This window comes from Pelodiscus sinensis, chromosome Z (genome assembly GCF_052426305.1).
Source record: "Pelodiscus sinensis isolate ZL-2025 chromosome Z, ASM5242630v1, whole genome shotgun sequence".
Classification (NCBI taxonomy): Eukaryota; Metazoa; Chordata; order Testudines; family Trionychidae; genus Pelodiscus; species Pelodiscus sinensis.
In genome coordinates this window covers 33,008,524-33,026,662 of record NC_143085.1, presented here as the reverse complement: position 1 = coordinate 33,026,662, position 18,139 = coordinate 33,008,524, and the positions used below count along the sequence as shown (strand labels likewise).

General features: G+C 42.0%; 1 protein-coding gene across 5 annotated transcripts in view; it reads left to right on the top strand.

The window, feature by feature from the left end:
• The window catches only part of HECTD4 (HECT domain E3 ubiquitin protein ligase 4), a 146,356-nt gene that overhangs the window by 109,256 nt on the left and 18,961 nt on the right, over positions 1–18,139 (top strand). For 4 of the 5 annotated variants that reach the window (XM_075898745.2, XM_014572912.4, XM_075898747.2 and 1 more), the window contains 13 exons: positions 704–841; positions 2,331–2,467; positions 2,607–2,767; positions 4,077–4,258; positions 6,336–6,541; positions 6,788–6,918; positions 7,187–7,392; positions 8,327–8,506; positions 10,028–11,331; positions 13,856–14,063; positions 16,796–17,019; positions 17,104–17,255; positions 17,508–17,614. In XM_075898745.2, coding sequence (XP_075754860.2) covers positions 704–841; positions 2,331–2,467; positions 2,607–2,767; positions 4,077–4,258; positions 6,336–6,541; positions 6,788–6,918; positions 7,187–7,392; positions 8,327–8,506; positions 10,028–11,331; positions 13,856–14,063; positions 16,796–17,019; positions 17,104–17,255; positions 17,508–17,614 — 3,336 coding nt within the window. The remainder of the gene's footprint in view (positions 1–703; positions 842–2,330; positions 2,468–2,606; positions 2,768–4,076; positions 4,259–6,335; positions 6,542–6,787; positions 6,919–7,186; positions 7,393–8,326; positions 8,507–10,027; positions 11,332–13,855; positions 14,064–16,795; positions 17,020–17,103; positions 17,256–17,507; positions 17,615–18,139) is intronic. The other variant, XM_075898744.2, reaches the window with a different exon arrangement.

Below are 18,139 nucleotides of genomic sequence, written 5' to 3'. Positions count from 1 at the left end.
CAACCCCAGGAGAGGGGACCAAATCCTGAGCTCAGTCAACCCCTGCTATCTTGGATGAGTGGGGGGGTAAGCCCAAGACCTTCAGCTCTAGAAAGGGGGCTTTAAACTGGAGTCTTACCACCCTGGGCAGAAGGTCTTGGGCTTCAGTTTCAACCCTGGGCAGAGGGGATCCTGGCCAGGATCCAGTAAGTCTGATGTCATGCCTGGCATTGCCATCAAAACAGGGTTGCGCCTCACCATTTGAGAACTGCTACCTTAGGATAATGCTCTGAAATGTCTGTTCTCATAAATTTCTATCTGGACAGAAAATCTGTAGAGGTAAATGAAAATGATGACTTTCTTTGTCCATAGTGCACATACTTAAAGCTTGAAACCCACCATTAGGTTACCCACAAAGTTGTCTCAGACTAGCTTATAGTATGCAGGTAAACATTTAGTGTAACTGTGATAGGGTTACCATGAGTAATAAATTTGTTTCCTGAAGCAGATTAGATCAATAAATATTCTCCAGAAATCAGTGTGATGTTGATTTAGCCTTTTTGAGTGCTAAATATAAGGCAGATTTTGCTACCTCTTACCAAAAGAGATTATTAAAAGTGGTAGAATAATAAAATGAGAATATGCTGGGATACATTTGTTCAATTGTGTGGCTTGTTACAAGATCAAGGTCAGTGTCTAATCCAAAGGCTATTTTGTTTACCAGGAATGGTAGATATAGCCCGACAAACTGTAGAATTCCTTTATGAGGAAAACGGTGGTATCCCAAGAGACCTCTATCTTCCTACTATCGAGGATATCAAAGATGAAGCAAATAAATTCACAATTGATAAAGTTCGGAAAGGTATGTCTATTTCAAGCTTTATTTGCCAATAGGACAAAAGTTAGCACTAAATGCCCTTTGAACTTGACGCGCACAAGTCAAAATCATATTTGGTTTGTTTAAGGCTACAACTTTTTTAGCTTAATAGAGTGAGGGGTTAAATCACTGCTTTGGTTTTGCTTTTTTTAAAAAGTGAATCACTTGTCAGAGTTAAACAATTCCCCCAAAACAGAATCGAATGAAAGCAATCTTTGTGCATCCTTGAACCAAAGATTAGTCTTTCAGACTGAGTACTACAAATCAGTGTGTATAAACTATTCATTTATTTGGGACTTTCTTGTTGTGTTTAAAAACACCTGGACTCTTTGTAGGGGGAAAGGGCAATACGACATGTTTATTGAGAAAACAACGGCAAAGAAGTTAGCATATGCTTATAAAGACACACACACATATTATCCCACCAATCAATGTTATATTTACCATCCATGGTCCATGGCCTACCATATTGATCATGGATGGAGGAGCAGAGGCTCTAATGGTTCAGACCGGTGCTCCAATCTTTGGCAGGACATACCCCAAAGTTTCATGGCAATGTAGTCCCTTTTTATAGTATGTTTTTCTTTACTGGGATTAGAAAGTTTTGCATAATTATGCTGTTTTTCTGACAGATGTTTGTTATTTCTGGTTGTTTTCTTGCTTTATTATTATTATTATTATTATTATTCCATGCTAAGGTAGTTTCGACTACAAATATCTTCTCCCAATTTGTAGACACTTGCCATCTTTCAGATCCATCGATCTGCCCTCTTTTGATATGCAGTATTCTCAGGTGCCTCTTGTTAGCTAGTGGGTACATCCCCTAACATCTGGTCCAATGGTGACCTTCACACTTATCTTCCATATATTCCTCATTCTCTCACATGTGAGGCGAGAGAGCTCAGTGGTTTGAGAGTTGGCCTGCTAAACCAAGGGTTGTGAGTTCAATCCTTGTGGAGGCCATTTAGGGATTTGGGGCAAAAGTTTGTCAGGGATGGTACTTGGTCCTGCTGTGAGGCAGGGGACTGGACTCGATGACCTTTCAAGGTCCCTTCCAGTTCTAGGAGACAGGCAATCTCCATTAATTTAATTTTAAATTTAAATTTAACAAGGACATAGACAGAATTTCAAAAGGGTACATTATTACATGTTTTACTGTATTATATTACAATATTTACTCTAGAACTAAAAACTAAATAATGACCATAAAAATCTAAATCTATTTCTACACATAAAAATCCAAATCTATTTCTACAATAGTTCTAAGTCATTTCTACAATGATAATAACCATAATAATTTAAATCTATTTTTACTGGAAAATAGTTTGGCAGCGTATACAACATAAAACATACTAAGACTTAGTACATTTAGAGTTGAATGCTTAGAATGTGATCAAAAATAGGAAATAGGAATTTTCCTACCACATTGTGATTGTAAATGATGTTATGTAGACTGCTATTCCTTCATCTCCAGGTCTTACAGTGGTGACTCGCTGTCCAGACAGCAACAACATGGCCAGCAATGCTGTGGGAACAGCTTTACCAAAATTTGCTATTCGTGGGATGCTGAAGACATTTGGTCTTCATGGTGTTGTTCTGGATGTTGATTCAGTGAGTAAAGCTATATTTCGCCTTTATTAATGGATTTACAGCACTTTTCTCTAATCTAACACATGCTAGTTCATTTAAGATGCAGTTTTTGATTAAAGATGTGTCCAATGTACTGAGAGCATTCTATTTGATATTTCAGGTAAATGAACTGGTACAAGTAGAGACTTATCTTAGAAGTGAAGGTGTATTGGTAAGGTACTGGTATCCTATTGACATGTTAGAAAGGCCACCTGCTGGCTATAGGAGGACTGCAACAAATGGATTGGTTACTCTGGATAATACGAACATTCAAATTCACAGGTAAATAAATTAATTTAGTGCATATAGGGCGCACACATCAACATGTCCGTGCTTATCACTTGGACAAACTCCAGGGTTTCACGTTAGAATGAATTACTTATTGCAGCTTTGCATTGAATAATAGATTTCAAATAAATTTCTGAACCGCTTCGTAGCACAGGTTGCACCTACCTAAACTGGGACTCTAATCTAGCAACATCCGTGTAGAGCAGGACTATGGATGTTTCTGAGCCTGCGCACCTCGGTGGCTGGAGTCAGGCAGTAGGAGGGCTGGCAGCTGGGAGCACTGCTGGGCTAGGAGCCTGGTGGATCTGGCAGCAACTGAGGAGCCAATGGTCTGGCAGCATCCTAGCAGCCAGGGGAGCCAGATCTGCGGCAGGGTGGCTGGGTGGGGCTGGAAGTGGAGCCAATGATGGGTTGGGGGGCTGGTGGCAGGGGACCTCCGCTGGTCCAGCTAATTCCTGAGGGTGCAGGACTAGGGAGGGCCAACCTGTACACTTACTAGATGTAGACCTACAAAAAGGTCATTGGGTCTCCATATAGTGTTGTCTAGATCATCTTTTTATAAAAGGAGTTGTTATGGTCTTATTGAGGCATTATTAAAAACAAGAGTGATCTCTCTACATGACTCATAAATATTTAGCTCTGTCAAAGGCACGAACATCTTGTCTAGTATAGTCTCTTCTTGTATTGGTGGTAATTGCATTTATGCACTCAATCCTGTGTGATTCTGAGCACTTACTTCCTTGGGAGCTCAGGATTGAACTTCTCATTTGGAATACCAAGCTGTAAAAGCAAAGAGCACTACAGGAAGATATCTACCATATCAGAGGGCCAAAATGAAACTAAAGGGAATTTTAGGTAGCAAGAATTTACAACTTTGCCGTGCCAAAAAGGGCTATCAGCTAATGAACTAAAACTGAGGCACTGACCACTTCATCTCTTTCTAGAGATGAAAAGAGCTTTTGTTCACTACCGTTGTCTTGGAGTTCTGTGTAAAGAGGGCTCCATTCCTGCCATCAGATCTGTACAGGTGGGACCCCCAACTATGAAGAACCCCATAGATGTTTTAAGCTTGTGGCCTGCTGGTGCCCAGGCACTGGAGAAGCCGTAGTGAAACGTTTATAGTTTTTCATATAGAACCTACCTATTCCGTCACTAATGATTTGCTTTCCAAAGTGAATAAGAAAGATTTGTGTCTACTTAGTTATTACTGTCTGTAAGTTCATACATTGGTTTTGTGTCCAAGAAACAAGCCGTTAAGTATAACTGCTATTCTAATTAACTCTGAATCTTCCTTTTTTTATAGAGAACTTTTGAGATGTGAAGCCTCTCTTGCACGGTTATACTGCCGCATGGCTCTCCTCAATATTTTTGCCCCCAAATCACCACATATGTTTACTCGTCTGTTTCACATTCCTGCTATCCGTGATATCACTCTGGAGCACTTGCAGCTGTTGTCCAACCAGCTTCTTGCACCACCCCTTCCTGGTAAAACCATATTTGAAAAGTAGCTCAGTTGCTTTTGATACAGTAGTATAGCAAATCCCATGTCAGTGTCCACTTACTGTGTGAAAGAATGATTGAAGTTTAATGACAATTTTCAATTTGTTTTATGAAGATAAGTGCTATTGTTTTTCAATTAAGCTTTTCAAATTAGCACAAACAAATGAAATAAATGGTCTCTTACTAGAGCCATGAGCCACTAGAAAAAGGGCTAATCCCCATGTTAAAGGAGTTCAGTAAATTCTGGGCTAAACTGAGGTTTGTTTATTGCAAATATTTGTTAATGATCTCATGAAAAGTAAGCTGTAAGACCCTCCTCATTTCTTCCTCAAACAAATTCCATTTAACATGTTGCTGCTATTCTTTCAATTTGTGGGATACTGGTGAGAAACTGAAAATGTTGTATACAGGCAGTCCCCGGGTTACATAGATCCGACTTACATTGGATCCCTACTTACAAACAGGGTGAGGCAACCCTGCACTAGCTGCTTCCCCCCAGCAGACCAGGGAGACGCAAAGCTAGCGCCCCTCCCCAGTAGACCAGGGAGACAAGGAGCAGCTTTTCTCAGCAGACAACTCAGCTTGAGAATAAAGGACTGAGGGAAGTGAGGTGTGGGAGAATAAAACTGAGCTCTGGAGAAATGTTTGGCTCGAGTTTCCCCTACAATATGTACCAGTTCCGACTTACATACAAATTCAACTTAAGAACAAACCTACAGTCCCTATCTTGTACGTAACCCGGGGACTGCCTGTAATTTGAATTCAGTATATCAATATAGCTGCCTTTGGATCACTTCATTTTCAGAATTTAACATATCTTCGGTTTTACAGAACAGTGCATCCTTTTCCTAACGATCATGAATCTGATAACTTATTCTTCTTGAATCTGTGAGAATGCCAGTGGCCAAATGCTAGAAAGAGAGCTTAAGTTAAATCAAATGTGTGTTGTTGATGGAAATCAACCTATCAAATGCCTTAATGCATGCTAAGAAATGCATACAGCATGGCAGGGAACTCAGGAGGAACTAAAAAAATAGCTAAAAACTGGTTGTTACTTAATCCTAAAGCACTGGAAAGATCTTCCCTGTGTCCTGCAATCATCCTGAGACTGGACTGACTTTCATAGTGGTTGCATCATGTGTGACTCCTCTGCAGAGTTAGAGAGTATTTTGAGGAATTGCATGGTTTTGGGATCCTTTTTAAATTACCATTTGAATTTGCACAGTTAAGCAAACATCCTCCCTCTGTAGCACTTTGCTTCTCCTGTCTTTTTAGTAATATTTGTTTTACATTTCTCCCCTTATTTCGCTAATCTGTGAGCAATTGGAATCGTTAATATGTATAATTGCACCCTCTGAGTGAGATCTCTGCAAACAGCCTTAATAGGAATTGCTTTGTCTCATGCCACCATGCCCTCCAATTGGCCTGCCATAGCTCCTGCAATGGTTTACTAGACAGCAGCAGTCTGTAAGGGAGGCAGTGATCAGCAGTCCCCTAAAATAGCTTGTGTATAGGTGAGAAAAGCTTGAGGATAATGACACTGCTTCATCTCATGGAGTGAGCAGGGAAAAACATTAAGTGCCGAGGACTCACTGTGCAGCCTTCTAAGAACCCTTCAAGCTGGGGCTGCTTGGCCCATTCAGTCTCCTTGGCCAGCACACGGCTGGTATATCTTCCTCCCTCCTCCCCTGCGGGCACCAGGGGAAGCAGTGTCTTCAAAGCTGATGGGATGGGGAAGTATCTGACTGCTTCCAGCGTAGGGCACAGTAGGATGGCCACAGAGCCCTTTTCTGCTTTTGATCCTGGAGGAGTCCATGTGTATATTGCAATAATGCAGGGACCGAACCCTCCATTCAGTTCTGTGTCAGCAACGTCAGGGGTGCAGGTTTGGCCTTACACTGCTAAGCCTTGGGAGGACTTGCTTTTGGGCAGGAATGCAGATAATAAAGGCTTTTGATCTGTGAGCTTTTTAAAACCTGCTCCTCAGTGTTTCTTTGACCGACTACATAGAAGTTCAGAGTGTCTTCCAAAATACGCAGTATGCTGCTTTTGTTCTTTACAGATGGAACAATCAGTTCAAGTTCCATTCTTTTGGCCCAGTCCCTACAGTATTGTATCCATTCTCAGAACTGCTCTGCCACAGACCTGTTCTACCAGGGCAGTTCACAACAAATCAGGGAGTGGCTTGCTGTCGCCATCACTCGGACACTACATCAAGGAGAGGAGAGTCTGTTAGAACTAACTAAACAAATCTGTTCCTTCTTGCAGGTAAACAGTACTTTCCGATTCTTTCTGAACGTTTATAGTCCTGTAATGAAAATGTGAATTTATTAAAATAATATATTAATCTTTTTCCCCTGTAGAGATTGCCATTCTTCTTGCCAAAATAGTTCATATCACTTATTACTGTCCTTAAATTCATAATACTGTTAATCATGCTGTAGTGTTTCTCTGGGGGTTTTGGCTTGTTGCTTTGCATCTCCAAGGCATTCATTATTAAATGTCATTTTACAGACTGCACCAGAACAGTTCCCTGCTGAAGAGTTCCCTATTTCAGAGTCCAAAGTCAATATGGATGTTAATTTTCCTGGGGCTGCTTTTGTAATTGTGTCCTGTAAGGAAAGTCAGTCTGGATTCCGCAAAGAGTAAGTTACAAAGGAAGTAGAAAAGCAACCAGGTATAAAGAGCTGCTGCATAGGCTGCAGGATCTGGATTGTGATCTGCCTCTTTGGGAATTCTGAGTAGTGTTTTGTTGTTTTTTCCATACAAACCATTCCAAGGATTTATCTTGGAGATGTGTGGGATGATGGTGCAGAAGGTTCTGACATACACCATTCTGATATCCTTTTAAATTTGAGTTTTTATTCATTTTAATTCCTTATATTGATCAGTTATGTTCTGGTTATTTTCTAGCTCCTCCCTATATAAGGCTCCATGGGCTCGAGTGTTTGTCTATGGTCTTGGTCATAAAATTAAAAGGAATGGTCAGTTAAACCTGACAGAGGCAGTATGTTACCCTCGGGATGCCTCTCCAACCAACACAGGCTTGACTCCACCCCCAACAACTAATCAGTACCCTGCCGTGATTATCTCCACTGACAAGGTCCACATCAAATTAGGTAAATGTTTTTAGTATTTACAGAATGGAAGCTGGCTAAATCACTTTATTGATCAGAGTTTCTTGAGACAGCACCACATCTTACATTCTGTTTGTGTGTGAACTACGCTGTGCCAAGGCATCACAAAATACCAGGCATTAAGGATATACTATCGCTAAATGAACAGGCCAGGTTTGATACTGTGGGGGAGGTTCTAAACTTATCCCCCTCAGACTGTGATCTCCTCAGTTCTCAGAAATCAATCAGTCTCTAGATTTTCCAGGGATGTCTCCCACCTACATGCTGCAGGAACTGGGGCAGGGAACAGAGCAGATACTTGTTCTGCTAAGTTCAATCATGAACCCTTACCCCAGTGCAGTGCTATGCTGTTTGCAATACCATATTTGAACCTAGTTTTATCTACGTGGATACTTACGTAGCTGGCCTGCATCACTGTAGGATCGGTGTCCCTTCCAAATATTTCAGTAGAAATAACATTCATTCTTCCCTCCAGCCTGTAGCAGAAATAGCATAATTTGTTTATAATAATGGGAGGGAGAGAGAGGGCAAAAGAATAAGATTTCTTTCAATCAATTCTTCAACATCTCTCTCCACTTGCGGTCACTATAGCTGTAGTGTTATGTCAATATTCAGGAAACCATTGTCTGTAGTACAATGAATATGAAAGATCTACACATTTTAATAAATACAAACGTGAAGCCAGAACTGGCTACATCATTAACTTAATATTTTCCTTTTCTGTCTTTTAATTTCTGTTTTAATGAGAGGATTAGGTGATTTAATAAAGTTCCTCACTTAACAATGCTTACGCTTAGAAAAAATTAAAACCATGTTTCAACTTGGCCTAATAACGCTTTACTTTTACTTGGCACAGTTGTTGCCATGTAATTTACAGAACTGTAATGGGAGTTCTCCTTCTGTTGTCTTGTTTAAGGAGTATCCCCCCCTCCTGGAGCTGTCTTACTTTTGCACTCTCTTCCACTTGAATTCCCTTTGGCTCTGGCGTTTACAGAACAGCTGTTAACTTGGAAATCAGAGAATGGTGATGGAAAATCAGAAGATGATCTGGATACTATTCCTGCTTCAGTTCTCTTGCAAGTGGTGGAACTTTTAGGTGAGTGTTCAGTATTTCTTGGGTATTTAATTACCAGTAAAATAGCTGATCAACTGTAATATTTAGAAAAAAAATATTTTGTCATTTTGATGGAAACTAGGGTTTTAAACTCCAAAATACTGTGCCTTTGCATGTTTTAATAGTGCCGAATTCTAAAATAAACTCAGTTCTAGAAAAACCATGTGAAGATTTTCCAGCTGATACGTATTAAGTGCACCTAAGTGTCTGAATCACTTCTGAAAATGAGACATAGGAGTCACTTAAGAGATTTTGAATACTTTACCCCTTATCAATGCAAGGATGTGTAGACAATAAGATTATTTAGTGATCAGGACCCTGTGAATTCTCCAAACCTGGCAGCCTATTTTTTGCCACAGAAGCTTTCATTCTGAGTTTTTTGTTTTTTTTTTTTTTTTTCCCCCCCTAATCTAGCACTCCTGGTTGTGAAAACAACTTTGTAAATCTGAACAAAGTGTAAACTGCTTTAATGCTGACCTCCTAAGTCTCTAGAAGGCTTACAGTTATAAATATGAATGGTATCAAATCCCATATTCATCTCATTGTATTAACTATGAAACCTTCACGATGTGAAATTCTAAATATAAGCACTCACTGTTTCTCTGCTGATCATTTTAAGAGGAATACCTACGTCATGGACTTATCAAGTCTGAGTTTCAAATGTTTAATCGGTTTCGGATGGCAGAAATGCAAGGGAAAAGAAACCAGAGTCATGGGAAAAGTCACAGACATGGGGGTATTGGAGCATGACCTTCTCATTCCCTCCTTTTGCAATGGCAGCTCCTGTCTTGCAGGGTAGGACCTGCTTCCTACTCCAGGCATTGTGACCTAGGTCACAGCACCACTCAAGTTTGGGACACCACCCCATCTGCATCTAGGACCAGGTGGACTCAGCAAACCAGATGGCATTGTGACCCCATGTCGCAAAGCTCAGAGAAGGGAACCAGGCCCTGCACAGGGGCCATCACTGCAGGTTTCACAAACTTAAATTCCCAGTTACTGTGAACACTGTGACCTCCAGGTGAAAATCATAGCCTTGCCTGTAATCGCAAATGGCCTTCAACCCTTCCCCAAATGCCACAGACCTCCATTTATCCCTGTGCAGCTGCCAGTACCTCCAGCTTCCCCTTACAGCTTCTTACAATGCCGTGTATTGTGAATTGAACACCCTGGAGTGTAACAAACACTGGAAATAGAGACATCCGTTGGGTTAATGTGGATACACTCCATGCAGCATTTCAGTAAAGACAAGCCCATTGATCAGATTGTATTCTTGCATTATTTAAACACTGAATTGAGGGATGAAATATTTAGGTTTGTTTTGCCATCGGGCCCTCTAGTATCATATATTTAATGTCTCTATGGAAAGAATATCCCTGTGAGTGTGTAAATGGCCTTGCTTGATTTTTACATCCATTAAATGATATTGTTATAATTCTTATAAAGCCATCACATTGGAATAAATCTAAGTCTCTTGTATGTCCATCTGTCTTCTATCTGCAGGGAACTTCCTCTGGACAACAGACATGTCAGCTTGTGTGAAGGAACTGGTATTTCATCTCTTGGGAGAGTTACTTCGCAAAATTCACAATCTGGAACGGAAGAAGAACCCAGCAGGGCTGTCCTCTTCTATTGCACTTCAGCTAAATCCCTGTCTAGCCATGCTTATGGCACTGCAGTCTGAATTGCACAAACTCTATGATGAAGAAACTCAAAACTGGGTATCTGGAAATGCCTGTGGTGGTTCTGGTGTGGGAGTGGCTGACCAGGGAAGATTTTCAACCTACTTTCACGCCTTGCTGGAAGGCTGCCTAGCTGTAGCAGAAGTGACTTTACCAGTCAACATGAGTGTAACAGCTAATGTCATGTCCTCCACAAGTGCCCCCAGTCTAAGTGATTCATCTTCCTCCTCTTCATCTTCTCCGGGGCAGACACCTCAGAGCCCAAGCTTGTTATCAAAGAGGAAAAAAGTCAAAATGAAGCGGGAAAAGACATCATCTTCAGGTAAACGGTCTACATCCCGAGCTGCTGACACTGACACTACAATTCTCACTATAGGAGGAAGCAAACCTGAGGATATGTTGTGGTTTCATAGAGCACTGACCTTACTTATAATCCTCAGACACCTAACGAAAAAGGATCCACAAGGTCTAGGCGTGACAAATGATGCTGTAGCAGATGCGTGCCAGGCACTAGTAGGTGCCACAGCTCATAGTCGGTTACTTGTGATTTCTGGAATACCAACTCACTTAGAGGAGGGTGTTGTCAGAAGTGCAATCCGGAAGGCCTGTAACGCACACGGTGGAGTGTTCAAAGATGAAATCTACATCCCTTTGCAGGAAGAGGACCCCAAAAAAATCAAGGACAAAGCAGAAGCAGGCGAATGTAGGACTGAACTGGAAAAACCAACTGTTTCTAGTAGTGCAGATGGTCTTGATATCAGCAGCTCTAGCAGCGTCACACCTGCCATGAGCATTAGCGCATCAGCCTCGACAAGCCAGGCCTCCCTCTGCAGCTCACAGGGGATCTCTCGGACAATTAGTGATATTTCCGTAGACCAATTTCCAGCCGGCCTGGAGTTGGCCATTCCACCGGGCCTGCTAGAGCCACATGTGGTTTCCAGCCAGGAGAGTTTAGATCTTTCACTTTGCAGCACTGGAAGCCTGGGCAGCATTGGCAGCCTCGGGGAACCCCTTGATCATGTAGAAACAGCGTCTGTCTCTGATGTTGGATCCATGTACACTGTCACGTCCCTGGACAGCCAGCCACTGATGTCACGGCCAATCAAGGGCTTCGCAGTAGTGGAGGTAACAGCTTTCAGGCAGTGGGGAATTCATTTGTAGCTCCCCTTTCCAGCAGCAATCAAATCAGATTTTGTCCTAAATGAATAATGTTGACTCTAGTAACTGTCTTCCCCCACACTCAAAAACCAGCCACAAAAATAATCTTGTTTTTCACTGCTCTCTAAACAATTCTGTAATGGTGGCATATGGAGCTGGAAAGGGTTGTTTCCTTTCCATGTCCATTGTGGAATACCACAATTTAAATAATTCACTTTTCTATGTTGAGTGGTGAGGGGCTGAAGTAAAGGTCCAGCAAAAATTATTAGAATTGGGTGGATATGCTTTCTTGTACTGAATTACCTTCAGCTTTGCCCCTGTGATCACAATGCAGTGACTGTCGCCTTTATCAGAACCTTTGAAATTATTCTTCTTGCTTGCAACAGTGTAAACTCATGGGTAAAGATTTAGAGCAGGCCAAGGCAAAATACCTGCATAGGCCTGAATGCGGCCCACCAAGCCACCAGATCCAGCCTGTGTACTCCCGGCCTGCTTCCGGTATGCTGCTGAAAAATGCATCTGTTGTGGAGCTATTTGAGGGAGGAAAGGGTTCACTCACTGCTCCTCCCCCAGTGCAATCCCATTGGCCAGTTTCCACCACTGTTGTCAACAGGCAGCTTATGAAGCATCCTACACCCTCCCCTCAGGCTTGTAGCTACTGGCTGGGAGTCAAGCAGGTAAGACTCCCAGCCCAGAGCCTGCCTCTAGCACCCCAATCCTTTGCCTCCTTACCCCACATAACCCAAACCCTCTGTACCCTTCCTGACCCCATATGCCCTCCAGATTAGGAATGTAATAATGTAGTTGATTAACTGATAAGCAAAAGCTTATAGGTCAATGCTGTAGACTACATGCATTTTCCACCCCCACTCCTCCAATGGTAAATTTTTTAGCAGGTTGGCTAGCAGCCGAGCTCAGTCTTGGCTCGTGCCGGGTCCAGGACCTGCCTTTGCTGTGGCTCTGCATTTAAAGTGCATTATGAGCCAGGCGGGCAGGTAGCCTGGCTTAGTTCCGGTTTGCACCACATCCAGGAGCTCAGTCCCGTCCCTCCAGACAGGGGCTGCTGCCACCCTGCACTGCTGCCTGTTAATCAGAGGCGGCAGCAGAGGGCGACAAGCAGCCAGTCCACAAGGGGAGCTGGGTTTTAAACTGGTTCCCCTCGTGAACTAGCTCCCCCCTGGCATCCAGGGCTGCTGCTAGCCCCCATCCCCAGGGACTATAGAATAGTCGACTAATTGATAAGAATCCGTGAGGTTACTCAACTATTCAGTTAACTGATATTTAACATCCCTACTCCAGATCCTGTACCCCAGTCCCCTGCCCCATGTCACAACTCAAACCCTCTGCCCCCCCCCCCCGGCCTTCATATCCCCTCCCAGAGCCTGCACCCCAATCCACTGCCTCAGGTCACAACTCAAATCCCTGCACCCCAGTCCCCTTCCCCAGATTACAACCCCTCTTGCTCCAGGTCACAACCCAAACCCCTGCACCCTAGTCCTCTAACCCAGGTCACAACTCCCTCCTTCACCGAAACTCCCTCCCAGAGCCCAGATCCTCTCCTGCACCTCAATCTGTTACTGCAAGGTCCCTCTGCACCCAGCCTCCATCCTAGACCCTGCACCTCCTCCATTAATATCATGGAAGAGTGCAGCCCTCGACCACTTTCCGAATTCCTGGAGTAGCCCCGCATCAAAAATTATTGCCCACCAGTGGTTTAGAGTCGATTCCTTTAGTAGACCATAAAAATGTACTTGAGTCCATCAATATTATGGTTTGACAACAAATGACTTTGAACTTTGTTGCTAAAACGGTTCCGTGTTCTTTCAGTAACATCTGCCTCAAGTTTGTTGCACCTTCAGAAGTAGATGTGTGTTTCAGTATCCCCTGCAAAAGAAAATATCATTTACTCCAAAGGAATGTATTCAGCGTCTTAATTTTTAATTGCGCCAAAGAAATAATCTGTAGACCCTGTAGAAGGAAAATGGCAATGTAATCATGTTGAAAATACACCTAGTCTGTAACTGCTCCAGTAATGGTGCATTGCGATATTTGAGCCATCAGAGGAAGTTAGGGAACTGGAGCAATAGCTTTGCATAGCTCTAATTTCAAGAACAATTTTATGTAGCTATTTTTTAAATACTACACCATTCAGGAGAACTGCAGGTAAACCTAAAACCTCCAGGTTGCTCTACAACTAGTATTTTCTTATCTCAGGGCTTCTGAAAGATACCACAATATTTAAAAAATGAACTAGTCATTTCTTAGAGGCCCATGTAACTAACCCAAGGTGTGATGGTTTCAAAGATCCCCTTTCCTAGAGTGGTTGTAGTGCCAGGTAAATCTGCATTCTGGTATCAGAAGGTTAATGTAACAGATGTATGATGTTAAACCTCTGCAAGAAAAGAGAATGCAAGACCTAACCCATGTTAAAACAGATAGATAATTTGTTCCCCATCGGAATTCCTTGTAACTACTTTCATTATTTACACAGATAAGGTCACGAGCTAAAATAGAGAAAATCCGAGCCAGTTTATTTAACAGTAGTGATCTGATTGGTTTGTCAAGTCTGGATGGTGAAGATGAACTAATGGAAATGTCAACGGAGGAGATTTTAACTGTATCTACTGTAAATCAGAGTTTATTTGATACACAAGGGAGTCCAGTTCTAGAAGACTATTTTAATGATAAATCGATAAAAGGTGTGTATCTTTCATATTGTCAAATACCTTGTTTCTAGGTTTTATGCAGAGGCCAAATTTTTCTCACTTATGCTGTTGTAAATCCAGAATAAATCACTGATGTGGAAAAATGATAGTTGTCTAAATTACTTGCCAGTAGATTGGGGGTAGGAGAAGGGTGGTGATCTTTGGCAACATGAGTGTTCAGCGATCCCTAAAGCTGATCCGATAGTCATTAATAGTTTTTTATTTACTGACTTTTTCAGTAGTCAGCAGAAAAAAGAATTATGAACTTAATCCATTTATAAATATTATTAGACCAAACTATTCCTTGATTTGAACTAAGTTACTCTGGATTTGCCCAGCATGACTGAGCAGAATTTGACTCTGAGTTCTTCGACTTACATCAGTCATAGTTAATTTTACTCTAACGAAGTGATCAAAACCTCTTGAAACAAATCATAGAATGCAATATAAAATTGCTTTTTTATTTGAATGGGGCCTAAATTCTAATGAGGGAGGGGAAAAAAAGTAATTGGTGCGGGGGGGGGGGGGGGGCGGGAAATACCACAGAGTACAATAAATTTAATTATTGACATAAAGATAATACGGTGATAGGTAGCAGCCAGCATGGATTTGTAACAAACAAATCATGTCAAACCCATCTGATAGCTTCTTCGATAGGATAACAACTTGTGGATAAGGGAGAAGCCGTGGACATGGTCTCGCATGACCTCTTCTTATCAATAAACTAAAGAAGTAACCTAGTTGGGGTATTATAAGGTGGTTGCATAACTGACTAGGCCGGGGTGGCCAACCCATTTAACAGAGAGAGTCAGAACAGCGGTGGAAAAAATGTGAAGAGCCACACCAGAATTGTCAAGCCAAAAAAAAAAAAAAAAAAAGTAGCTCCCCCTTCCCCCCCCCCCCGAACAGAATTGTTGAGCAAAAACAAAAGAACAAGAAAAAAATGTTTTTAAAAAGGAGGCTGTCCCTTCAAGATGGCCTCCATCTTGGGCGCCATTTTTAAAACCCCGCAGCTCTGGAAAGCCAGGAGTTGGTGGGGGGTGGAGGCTGTTGGGAGGGGGGAGTACAGGAGCGGCTTCGCAAGCCGCACTTTTGGGGGGGCAGGATTCGCGAGCTGCTGTTTGGCCATGGCTGGGCTAGATAATCATTCTCAGAGAGTAGTTATTAACGGTTTGCAGTCATGCTGGCAGGGTGTAACAAGAGTGGTCCCACAGCGGAATGTTTTGGGACCAGTTCTGTTCAATATCTTCATCAATGATTTAGAAGGTGGTGTAGAGAGTACAATAATTAAGTTTGCAGATGATACAAAGCTGGGAGGGGCTGCAACTGCTTTGGAGGGTTGAGTCATAATTCAAAATGATCTGGACAAACTAGAGAAATGGTCTGAGGTAAACAGGATGAAATTTAATAAGGACAAATACAAAGTACTCCACTTAGGAAGGAACAATCAGTTTCACACAAACAGAATAGAAACTGATTGTCTGAGAAGGAGTACTGTGAACAGGGATTTAGGGATCATAGTGGACCACAAGTTAAACATGAGTCAATGAAGTGACACTTTTGCAAAAAAAAAAAAAAAGAGGCAGCAAACATGATTCTGGGATGCATTAACAGGAGTGTTGTGAGCAAGACACGAGGTCAGTCATTCTTCTTCTCTACTCTGTGCTGATTAGGCCTCAATTGGAGTATCGTGTCCAGTTCTGGGTGCCACATTTCAAGAAAGATGTGGTGAAATTGGAGACAGCCCAGAGAAGAGCAACAAGAATGATTAAAGGTCTAGAAAACATGATCTGTGAGGGAAGACTGAAAGAATTGAGCTTGTTTAGTTTAGAAAAGAGAAGACTCAGAGGGGACCTGATAGCAGTTTTCAAGTATGTAAAAGGGTGTTGCAAGGAGAAGGAGGGAGAAAAATTGTTCTCCTTGGCCTCTGAGGATAGGACAAGAAGCAATGGTCTTAAACTGCAGCAAGGGAGGTTTAAAAACTTCCTAACTGTCAGGGTTGTTAAACACTGGAATAAATAGCTTAGGGGGGTTGTAGATTCTCCATCACTGGAGATACTTAAGAGCAGGTTATACAGACACCGGTCAAGGATGATCTAGACAGTTCTTTGTCCTGCCATGAGGGCAAGCAGGGGACTGGTCTCAATGACCTCTTGAGGTCCTTTCCATTTCTAGGATTCTACGATAAATACTATTGTGTACCTATGTAAATTGCTTAAATTGCAGCAAGAGAGGTTTAGATGGGGCATTAGGAAAAACAGAGTGGTTAAGCACTGGAATAAATTGCTTAAGGTGGTTGTGGAATCTCCATCACTGGAGATTTTTAAAAGCAGCTCAGACAAACTGTCAGAGATGATCTAGATGGTGCTTTGTCCGGCCCTGAGTGCAGAAGACTGGCCTTGACAACCTCTGGAGGTCCCATCCAATTCTGTGATAATATTAAAAAAATGGTGATGTCCACACAGGGGTTAGCTGGATAACTACATCAAAATTACACTAGTGAAGTGGATCAAAAGAAATGTTTGCAGTACCATAAACTGAACTTCAAAAATGTCAGGACTGCTTAATATAATGTTTTCTAAATGATTTGATGTCTAGTATTTTAGAGCATAAGGGTTTTTTTTAAAAATAGTAAAGTGAATAAAGAGAAAAGTATCTTCCCAGTGCCTTAATTCTAAACTCTGTTTTCCTATTGGGTTGGATTGTATTTCACTTTTTTCCGTTAGGTGAGAAATTGGTTCCAGGTGCCCGAGAAGTCCTCACAGAAATATTTAAGAGCTGTGTTCATTCTGAACAAATGCTGAGCCTAACTCCTGCGAAACCGATTAAAGTTGCTGATATTTATCTTAGCAAAGAGCAAATAAATTCCCAGACTCCTGGAAACCTTCTCCATGTGTTTTTCACAAATGTACGTCCACCAAAGAAGGTGCTCGAGGACCAACTCACTCAGGTATCCCTATGGAAAACACCTTTTTGATTACTCTCCTGGTGTAATTTGGAACTATTGGGTAATCCTTCTTTTCTCTCTTGGAAGATTTTAAGGAAATACGGTGTGCCCAAGCCCAAGTTTGATAAGAGCAAGTATAACAAGGGTGGCAAAGAGCAACATCCAGTGAAAGTTGTGAGCTCCAAACGTCCGGTTACTAAACCACCTGCAAAGGAAAAGTCTGTGCTCAATAGTGTCAGGTTAGTGCCTTGTACTTTTCTCCAGTCATAAAACATCTGAACTAGCTTTTTTCTTTATAGTATTCTTACATACTGGGGTAGAGAAAGTGATTTTAAAAGAGTTTAAAAAAAAAGGAGATGTAAAATAACTCGTGTCTTTGAAGACTTACATCATCTCATATGCTAAACAATATTTCATATTTTGAACTGATAACACACTCAATTATAAAAGGCAAGGAACTTTCTAAACAAAAAAATGCTTCTATCTCATAGCAGAACAGCTTTAAGTGAAAAGAAACCTATTGTAAAGCCAAAATCTCCAGAGAAGGGCAAACCTGACGAGAAGGATCCAGAGAAGTCTCCTACAAAGAAACAAGAAGGTAAGCGCTGTCCAGAAATTCTTCTCATTACTTAATCCAGGGCTGGGCAAGAGGCAGCCCAAGGGCTGGATCCGACCCACCTAACACTTTGATCAGACCCGCGGACGGCATCTGGCCACTTTCTGTTTATATCCTGCTGCCTGGGCCACCGAATTTCCAGGCAGTGGCTCAAGCAGCAGAAGTCTGTTTAAATGGTGGTGCTGGAACAATGAGCAGGAGCCGGAGCAATGAGCCTTTTAAATAGCCACAGTAGCCTCGGGTGGCTGCCAGGCAGTGCAGTAGCAACAAGACTGGGAGCTGAGAGTGCTTTGCTGTGTTTTTAATTCAAAGCCTCCAGCCCCAGATAATTATGGCAGTAGGCTAGTCCCCAACACCACCTCTTTCGCCCCATGCTCCACCTTTGCTGGGGAGGAGCCGACTGTAATGACATAAAAAAATCCATTATGTGGCCCCCCCTGCAAAAATTATTGCCCACCCTTGACTTAATCTCTGAAAACATGATATCAAAGGGAAAAGAATTTAAAA